The following is an 11,033-nucleotide window of genomic DNA, read 5'->3' on the forward strand; positions in this document are numbered from 1 at the left end:
TAGTGGTTTAGGTTTAGAAAATGAAATAAAATTAATGTAATTGTCCATCTACTAGGATGCCAGGAATGAGTGTCTCAGTCACCCCAGGCACATCCTTTACCATTTTTGTAACAAACATCGTCAAACCATTGAGAACTTCAAAACTTTCATTGTTTCTCCATGGCTGCGTTAACCATTCAGGAGCTTGCTCTAGTAGCACAATCTATTCACGCAAAGCAACATCTGATGTTTACGCCCCATTAGGCTGTGTCCAAAATTTCTCACTTGTACCCTCAATCATTATTAGTCCACAAATACAGTCCAATTAAATGAGTGATGAGGGAATTCATGCACTGTGTACAACGGAAGGGATGATGTTTTGTTTATGCTTTGCTGGTTAATAGAAATCCGATAAATAAAATCAAATAATTATGTAACAAGTATGAGTGGTGACTCAACAGGACCTGCTAAATTTTCAGCCGATAATTTTCGATGACCAAAAATTCATGTCTTCATGTCTCGTTATTTTGTCCTATAGATTCTTGGAGCTGTAATCATGGGCTTTGGACTGTGGGTCAGGCTGGATAGTCAGAGTTTCCTCACGGTTTTGCGTAAGTACCAATGCTCTAATGTAATTTCCTGTCCCGATGCATGTAATAATGTCCTGAAAGTTTGTTTCAGTGAAACAAGCTGCATCTACATCCAAGCAGCTATTGGTCAGATATTAGAAGCTGAGTGTTTTTTGATGAAAGCACAGATGTTTTCTGAGAGACTAGTGTTTTAGGTTTTCTGTAGTTCTTTTTACATGCAATAGTTCAAACTGGAATTTGTTATCAGAAGTTTTAATAGTAAATTTAGGGATGCCAATTATGTTAATACATACATGTTAAGACAGTTTAAGGTCAAGATGTATTATTATTATTATTATTATTATTCATGCACCACTTATTTTTCCTTCGGCTTAGTCCCTTTATTCATCAGGAGTCGCCACAGTGGAATGAATCGCCAACTTATCCAGCATATGTTATACACTATTATTATTATTATTATTATTAGTAGTAGTAGTAGTAGTAGTAGTAGTAGGTAGTATCATCAGGGCTTGACATTAACACCAGCCAAATGCAGGTAGATTTCAGCTCTTGCAGGTAAGGCAGCAGCTCTCACTAGCCACTTTGGCTGGTTGAAAATATTTTTTGATTGTAGTTTTCTTAAAAGCAGTGTTCAATAATAAGGATGGCCCGTTTTGCAAGCAAATGTGACCTTAGAATCGAGAAGCAGCACTAACTGTGTACGCACGAGCAAAAGAAAGCAGGTAATTACTGAATGAGAGGATGATTTCGCATCACATCAACTGTTAAAAAGCATGCGCACTCCCGTTTAATTGCACGAAGCAACCATGTGTAGAGGAAATGCAACTGGTGCGATCTGTTCTCTTTGAAATGGACTGCACAAAAAGCGATGGTCGTGCACCCACAGTCCTGCTGCTGTCAAGAGCTCCAGATTGGAAAAAAAATATATATATTCTTTTGTAAGAAGCAGCAGTTACTGCTTTTGTTTAAAAAACGATTAAAACGGATTATTAACAGGCCTAACATTAATTGTGTGCGCTAGATCATCCTGGAAATGTACTACCCACAGTGGCTGGTGATCAAAAAAGTTAATGTCAAGCCCTGATTACTATTATTATTAGTTTTAATCATATATTTTTTTCCATCATAAAATTGATTTTATCAGGTCAGAGTACAAAATGTGTCTGTCTGTCTGTCTGTGTGTGTGTCTGTGTGTCTGTCTGTCTGTGTGTGTGTCTGTCTGTCTGTGTGTGTGTCTGTGTGTCTGTGTGTGTGTGTGTCTGTGTGTGTGTGTGTCTGTGTCTGTGTCTGTGTCTGTGTCTGTGTGTGTGTGTGTGTGTGTGTGTGTGTGTGTGTGTGTGTGTGTGTGTGTGTGTGTGTGTGTGTGTGTGTGTGTGTGTGTGTGTGTGTGTGTGTGTGTGTGTGTGTGTGCGTGCAAATCCTGAACCATGCAAGCCAGTGGCGACAGCGGCAAGGAAAAAACTTCAATCAATTGGCAAAAGTGAAGAATTAAAAAACTTTGAGAGAAACCAGGCTCAGTTGGGCACGACCATTTCTCCACTGGCCAAAGTCTTGTGCAGAGCTGCAGTCTAGGTGCTGGAGGCTGGAAGCTGGACCTCAGCGAAGACTCGTCTGTCCCTGGAGCATCACAGCAATCAGTCTAATGCGCTCCACTCCTCCATGAACACCACAGTAGCTGCTCAGGATACGGCCTGGTCCAGGATATGGAAACCTTGGGATCATCTTTTCGCTAGTCTTGGATTGAACCAGTGGCACTGCATAGTGTGAGGGCCTCGGGGTGATTCTCCCCAGGTGCAAATAGAGAATAAAGAGAATAATTAGCGTAGCTGCAGTTCAGTGTATATAAACAAGATGCAAAACCCTGTGTGGATGAAACACTGAGTGTATGCTTTACTGAAAACATAGGTCTTTAATCTAGTTTTGAATTGGGAGAGTGTGTCTGAGCCATGGACATTATCAGGAAGGCTATTCCAGAGAGATTTTTTTTTTTTATCTTCAAATTAATTTTCTTTAACAGATCAGTATGTTGCTGGATACTAATTTTTCTGTCTTTACTCTTGAGTTTAAACTGGTGTTTATTTGACATATGGGAATGTACAGTAAAACAGCTGCTGTTCATACCCTTGGCTTGTGGAGTTTTCTTTTTTGTCTATTAACCAAGTTTTCCACAAACCCCCACCTACGCTGGACTTTTTTGTGTTTATATATATACACACACACACACACACACACACACACACACACACACACACACACACACAGATGTAAAGTAAACTATCTCTATCTTCAGAGAAGATTTAAACAGAGAGTGAAAGTTGCAAAATAAGGGAAGAGAGAAATTAAATACACGAGATACAAACGCCAATGGTGATTTACAGAAATTCATACAGTCTGGCCTGCCAAAGCCAAGAAGACTCTAAAAAAGAGTGGAACAGAAATAAAGATGGAAAACTAGCATCACATCCATTATTAATGCATTTAAACAGATTAATCATTTTAACAAACTTTGCTTCTTTTTAAAGCGAAAATTCACCTACAAAATGACACTTATTCTGCATTTACTTACACAAAATTGCTTAAATAATTTTTCCAAACATGGAAATTCAGAGGTTATGGTTATATAACAGTTTTCTAAAGATCTTTTTTTTGGCTCAAATAATAATGATTTAGAAAAACATGAATGTGATTAGATGATCACTGATGTGTCATTAGGTGAACTAGTATTATTTTTGTTTAAAAGTCTTTTTCACACACGTCTGAATTGAATGAAATCCAGTATTTAAAAGTAAACATTTAACTTCAATATTTTCATTCGACCAAGCCACAAAACCAATTCCCTCAGTCAAGATCGTAGATGTTTAGAGAAGTCTATATATAGCTCAGGCTCGGTTAAACAAATTACTAAAGGGGAATATTTATGTGAAGCTGAAAGGCTTCAAAAATTGTTTGGCAAGCTGGTCATCTCATCATACTTTCCTCTCTCATCTCACCTCAACTCATATTTTACATCTGTCCCTTGTTTGTCTATTTCAGCATCTCCAGTTATTGCAACACTAGAGACTATGCTATTGTTACCATTTTTGGAAACATATTGTGTTTCTGGTTCTAATTTTCCTCTGGAGATAGCAGGGAATATCTTAGGATATCCTCGTAGTTGGGGACTGTAAACTCTGACCCTGCTATTTGCTGACAGAAGATCCAGTTTGACTCCTTTACTGTAATGGTCCTCCTTTCACACTGTGTTGCACAAGGAGTTTGTTTGTTGATTTTGTGAGTCTGTGGTTTAGGGCCCCGTTGAGCATGAAAATGACGGGAAGGCGTGTTCTCTGATCTCGCTTGTATTTTTTTTCTTCCCTTCCTCCCTGGTTGTGTTTTTTAATAGACTTCCACGCAACTGAATGGCTATAAAAGGGAGTCTTGGGAATTGTTTCATTATCTACATTGTTGTGATCTCATTCCTATTCTTTGCCTAAAGGTTTTGTTTCCTTTTAAAACGATGCATTTGTTTGTGCAGTGGAGCTATGCGGTGAGAGTATAGCTGAATACTCAACATGTTAAGGTTGAGATGGTGTTTGGTTCTTTGGGACCTCAGAGGCTGGTGTGTTTTTCTATGTGCAGTTTTACTGTAGTTGCTGCTTCATTTTGATGAAAAAATGAGAGAGTCGTTTTGTTTTGTTTGCATTTTATAGCATATAAATTGTGCTTGGAAGGTTGCAAGCAAATGGCTTGGGCTGAAATTATGAAGCTGAATCCTTTTTGGGCTAAATATATAAATGTTAAGCATTAATTTGTGTATTAAGGCGTTTTTAAGGAAAACCGTTGAAGAGCTGCAACAGCCTGAAGTCAACGGTTTGGCTTGTTTTAAGGTTACCACATTTAAAAACATCATTGGGTTTTTACTTTGAGGGAATCTGTCTCTCACAGGATCTCATAGACATCACTAGTTGTCTCTGGCAGGACATAACTGGTCTCTGACAAGACATCATCACTAGTCACTTGTAGATTTCACTAGTCTCTCGCATTAGTTTATCAGAAAACATCAGTAGTCTCTCACAGGACATCTCTAGTCTCTCACAGGCATCACTACTAGTTTCCAAGGTTCTACATTTGGCATGGATGGAAGGAATAGTGTCCCCACCAATATTCAGCAATTACTGGACTGACGTTGGGGTTGTTGTGCGCAGCAAGATAGAGTCATGCTGCCAGGCCACATCGATGCATCTAGAAAGTGAAGGGTGGGGGGTTAATGGGGGCGCAGCAGGCCAAACTTGTGGTGACTGGCCAGATTGACCGTCAGGCCGTCAAGTTTCTAAAATCAAAAGTTTCTAAAATCAAGTTTCTAAAATCAAGTTCACTTGGAGCTCACCATAATAATATTAACCAAGGCTGTGCAGTTTTCATGATTATTAAAAATAATAATCGGGATAAAATGGTTAAATTGCATCACACATTCGTACCTCTTCAAAGCCAGATTGCAGTAAAATCATGTGAATTGACTTTTGTAGCATGGGACAAGATTCATTAATTGTTATTCGTATTAATAAGCGTTTAAAGCTTTAATATATTTTTTAAAAGGACGAAAGAGAATTTGTGCTGTTTTATGCATATGCTATATGGATGCTTGTCCATTATGTCAAGAGCAAATCCAAACCCCTGCTAGTCTCTTACAGACACCAGTAGTCTCACTAGCAGGACATTGCTGATCTATCAGAGGATATCAGTAATCTTTCATAGGACATCACTAGTCTCTCATGCTACATTCATACCAGATGTGGATGAATCGTCAAGCGTGAGTTAATTGCATGTTAAGTCAATGCAAAGATGCAAATAGACATCCTGTAGCACACATTGTGTGAATGAGGCAGCAGAAATGATGCGACGTCCATCATACAGATATACTTTCTGAAGGAGTTGATGATCTCACAGAGCTGGGTCCACCACTGAAAGGATCTATTGGACTCTGAAAAACAAGGTGCTGATTGAATATGCATTGTTTTTCAGCCTTTCTAAAGCACAGCTATTATAACAATAACATCCATGTTAGCCATTTAGCAACAAGCAAGAGTCACCAGGCAGAAGGAAGCCCTGCCCATAATGTGAATCCTTGTCTATTGTGAAGTGAATTTGATGCACGAATGAAAATCTATTTAAGCGTTATGCGTCTGGTGTGAACACAGCACATTTCATTAGTCTCTCACATGACATCAATAGTCTCTCACGGGACATCACTACAGTCTCTTACAGACTTCAATAGTCTCCTACAGACATCACAAGTCTCTCACAGAGCATCACTAGTCTCTTACAGACATTACTAGTCTCTCACAGGCCATCATTTGTCTCTCGCAGGACATGACTAGTGCCTCTGCCCTGTATAAGCTGTAATAAATATACACAGAATTTCTGTTGAGACACTGTGAAAAAAAGAATTATGGTTATCACTTTGAGTCCGACTTTCATTGAAAACAAATGGTTTTGGCTGATTGTATTAAATTGTATCCCTTCCAGTATTATTTCCAGTGGAAACCACTGCCGGGGCTGTTAGGACTGAATTTTTGCAGATGTACAGTAGATGGATGTTTGCCATATTACCTTAAGAACATCACAGCAACTAAGAGCAAACACTTGAGCTGAGGTCGTGGAAACTTCAGATTTACCTCAGACAGATGTTATTCACTAGACAGGAAGCATATGCTTAGAAATGTGACTCAGAATTCGTGCTTGAGTTGAGAGGCAATCTGCGGACCATTTATTTTACTCCGTTTATAAAACAAAATGGTTATCCGTCACGTTATGACATTTTACCTAACATAACCTCATAGTGTTAGTGTTCTGATAATGTAACACCAGGAGGTGTAATTAATACACAAGGTCTTAATAAATATGCTTATAATTTAACCAAGAAAAAGAGGAACGAAAAAAGTATACAAACAAACGATGCTGGCTATAGATTCAGTTGGTTTGATTATTGATTTAGTTAAATCTAATACAAATGTTATTGATTATTCAGAACCACAACCCACTTTAACTCCGTTTATCTTTTTTTTTTTTAATAATCCTTAACTACAAGCAGCTCGACTAGTTTCTGTCAACATGCATTTCTGAGTTTACTTTCTGTTTCTTGACTGCTAGTTTCATGTCTGTAATTAAAAATATCTACAATGCACTGTGAGTTTGTGTGCTGTGTGTGTGTGTGTGTGTGTGTGTGTGTGTGTGTGTGTGTGTGTGTGTGTGTGTGTGTGTGTGTGTGTGTGTGTGTGTGTGTGTGTGTGTGCGTGCGTGCGTGCTTGCATATGTGTCTATTATTAAAAGAAACACGTGTATATGTGGGTGAAAGTATATATTCATTCATTTTCTTTTTGGCTTAGTCCATTAATTAATCTGGGGTATCCACAGCAGAATGAACCACCAACTAATCCAGCATATGTTTTACGCAGCGGATGCTTTTTTTTTAAGCTGTAACCCATCACTGGGAAACATCCATACACTCTCATTGAATGCACATACACTACAATCAATTTATATCACGTCTTTAGACATGTGGGGGAAACCATTGCACCCAGAGAAAATCCACGTAAACACAGCTAGAACAAAAACTCCACGTAGAAATATCAACTGACCCAGCCAAGGCGCGAACCAGTGACCTTCTGAACCGTTCTTGTGTGAAAGCCTCTAAACAACCATGAAAAATGTTTTAGAGGATAATTTAGTTTTCGGGGGTTCTAGTGGGTGTACCTGAGTTCCTATAACTACCTACTTGGTCTGCAGTTATGTTCTTTTGTCAGCCTTAATGAAACAGTACATATAGATCTTGTTGTATGAGATTCTGTCTCTCAGCCCTCCTTTTTACTCTTTCAGTCACAGAACTTGTATATCTACATTCCTTCATTATCACAAAACCCACAACACACTACAAAACACAAGTCTGATCACGGCACCTCTATCCCCCATGTGAATGCTTGAATGATGTTGGTGATGTTATGTCACTTCATAGGGGAAAATGTAGTTCTAGGTGGGAGAGCCCGTATGGTTAATTCCTACCTACTAAGTGTGAAAAGCCCCTACCTGAAAAAAGCCCCCTTTGTCACAACAGTGCTTGATTTGACCTCGGTTTAATCTCACAATTTTAATAATATAATAATATAAATGCTTCTTGGTCACAATAACATCTGTGTCTTCTATTGGAAATGTGGACAAGAGGAAGTGAACGACAGGGATTGTTTTGCTTACTGCACATACATGTAGAGCCTAAAGCAAATAAACAAGTGCTGAAAAATTGTCATATATGCAGTTTCTCCACCCTCCGCACCACCAGCTTCTAAACCTCAGTTTTTTAATTTAAGCTGCTCTGAGCAGCAACAACCACATCTGAGATAACCCTGTCTGAACTTCGGCTTATTCTTTTCCTTGCTATTGGAATTTTAATAGTTAATCACCAAAAGGATATTATTTATGAGAAGTGAAATTTAATTCATTTTCATATAGTATATGACTTGTTTGTTTGTGAATTGTATTATTATTATTTATTTTATTTTTTTTGCCAGTATCAGAAAATGTGACTGCAGTCAAAATATATACATTCTTGTGATTTTTTTTTTTTTTTTTTTTTTTTTTTTTTTTTTTTTTTTTTTTGGGACAACCTAATTGTAATAATTAATCAACTTAAATTTGTAAAAACAATCAAGTTAACTTAATTATGTTGGAACAACATGAAGTAAATTGTGTGGAACCCTCCGTTTTTAACTGTGTGGCGTTTTGTCTTTTTATGTTGTTTATGCAGAAGAGTCTTCTACATCGCTGAAAGTTGGAGCCTACATCTTAATTGGGATTGGATCTCTGTCTATGCTCATGGGATTCCTGGGTTGCATTGGTGCCATTTATGAGATCCGCTGCCTGCTTGGATTGGTGAGTTGATAATGGACAGTGTATTTGGAGCAATTGTTTTGTTTTGTGTTTTTGTTTTGTGGTTTTGATTTGTTCTCTGTTTTGTGGCTTTGATTTGTTTTGTTCTGTTTTTGTTTTTTCTGTGGTTTTGTTTTGTGCTTTGGATTTGTTTTGTTCTGTGTCTGATTTTGTTCTGTGTTTTGCTGACTAATAGCCCATTGAAAACAAACTTTTGATACCGTCAAACCTCCATATTTTACCCCGGTATCCGGTATTACCGGCGTAATAAAAAAAAAATTATGACGTAAGGCTCAGACACCGTCACCAAACTGTTGGCTTAAGCCTAAACCATTCAGAAACTGAATACCTTCTATGCGACCTTAGGCTCGCGGTCAGAGAGAGAGAGAGAGAGAGAGAGAGAGCGCCAAGAGACGCACATCATCTCTCTCTCTCTCTCTCTCTTTTACACATACACACACACACACACATCTCTCCCGCGATTCATTCAGAAATTTACTCCCACACCGTAAGAAATCTGGCCGGCTCCCGCGGAACAGCAGCGGGAATGCAGAGCTGTAATCGGGCCATAAAAATTATACCCGATAGGTCCCGAGTCCGACAGGCACATTTTGATTGACAGCTTTATAAAGCCCGAACCCTTTTACAGCCCGACATTAAAATGTGCTTATGCACACAGCTCTAATGCATTTTTTTCAAGAATGAGTCATTTATATGTTTTAACATCATTTATTCGTAACAAGCGTAGACTATAGGCCACTTGAAAGTTGGAACAGAAATAAAATAAGTTCTACAGCTGTAACATCGTAACATCTCAGCACTCTATAGGTCTAGGTACATGCACTTAGCCTTTAAATTAGCCTACACACCAATGAAAAGAAATCTTGCTTAACAAATCAAATTAAAATAAACTCTAAATGGTGACGGGTATTTTGGCAATAACGAAATTAAGATAAAGGCTCTGCAAGATGTGTTTCTCCACTTCTCTTCACAATCTGGCATTAAGGCGGCGGTGGAGCTGAATAATAAAAGAATAATGCCACCATTAGCCTGTATACTCTGTCTACATTATGATTATATGGTTTAATTAATATTTATTTATAATTTAAAAACCCTTTACACGCCAAGATTAGGCTACGTGTGTTTGTGGAGGAACATTATTAAATCCACTGCCTTTAGCGCAGTCTCTCACTCATGGTGCGTCCAGCAGCTGAACACCCTTTCCTGCGGTCCAGGTCGAGATGCAGAGTTCTGATCTGGCTGATTTTGCAAGTTTTGGGTAGGATTGTATGTTCATCTTCTACCAGTCAGGAACATGCATTAAATTTTCCCTGACAGCAGTTTCACTTTAGCGAATGGCCTCTTCTTTTTACCTGTCAGCTTGCGGTTTAGGGCTCTACCGTAATACGCAGTGTATGAGCGACCGCGAAATACCTGCGGCTGGAATAACCGCTCCTTATGAGCTAGTGACTGGCTTGACCGCCGTCAAAATTCGCTTTTTTTTACTACTTCGTCATCATTTGTTTCACCTTTGCAGGGATGGATTTTAATGCAGGGATTTGGATTTTTTCGGGTCTCGCCGGGTTCGGGCAAAGATCTTTAGTGCTAATGCAGACCTCTCGTTCATATTAACCACGTCTCCCTTCTGTTCAGTCGAAACTGCCAAACTGCAGGACACTTTGAAGCGCGACTCGTCACGTCACCTCTCCCCCTCCCTTCCTTTCCCTCTCTCCTCCACACTGTCCCGTGATGACAACTACACATACGTTTTTGTAGGCATTAAATAAAGGATATTTAATATTTTATGACGGTATAACGGTATTGAAACTGACACCGTTGCTATTTTTAGATCCCGCGGTATACCATAATACCGTAATACCGCCCAAGCCTACTGGTGAGGATATTATATATTATATTATATTATATTATATTATATTATATTATATTATATTATATTATATTATATTATATTATATTATATTATATTTATAGATGGACAGATTAATCTCTAGATTTGTCTAGAGTGTTAGACTCTAGATTAATCTCAGTGTAATCTTGGAATTAATCTAGATCTTAAAGTCTTTGAGAACGGGTTTCTCAAGCCAGGTGGCGCATTAAGGGCCTACTCACACTATGCCATCCGTACCGTGCCCAGGCCCGTTTCTCGGATCGTTTGAGAAGTGTGAGTGCGCTGAATCGGGCTCAAGCACGGTTCACTTGGCCGGTCCTGGCCCGGTTGGGAGAGGTGTGCCTGAGCGCGGATCACTTGGGCTTTGGCGCGGTACGCTTGTGTGTGTGAGTGCAAAACACACCAAAGCCCGAAACTGAAAGCGAGACATGACTTTTAAGGGGCTGTTCATATGGATTTATTAATTATTCTTACTGTTCAGTGAATGCAAACTGCCGTAGTTTTTTAAAGACGCAAACTCCTCACTGCACGACAGCTGCGCGCCTTCAGCAGATCTCCTCATTCCTGCAGCACGAGAGCTTTATGATTGTTTATGAGCGCAAAAAGTGGTGGATCTGTTTGGCGAAATATCTGACTACATGTCAATGCATAAACAA

General features: G+C 38.9%; 1 protein-coding gene across 1 annotated transcript in view; it reads left to right on the forward strand.

The window, feature by feature from the left end:
* The window catches only part of cd82b (CD82 molecule b), a 55,827-nt gene that overhangs the window by 29,910 nt on the left and 14,884 nt on the right, over positions 1-11,033 (forward strand). The window contains 2 exon segments of the mRNA NM_212663.1: positions 518-590; positions 8,347-8,471. Of these exon segments, the coding sequence (NP_997828.1) occupies positions 518-590; positions 8,347-8,471 (198 nt within the window).

Source organism: Danio rerio, chromosome 18, assembly GCF_052040795.2.
Source record: "Danio rerio strain M-AB ecotype USA chromosome 18, GRCz13ab, whole genome shotgun sequence".
NCBI lineage: Eukaryota > Metazoa > Chordata > Actinopteri > Cypriniformes > Danionidae > Danio > Danio rerio.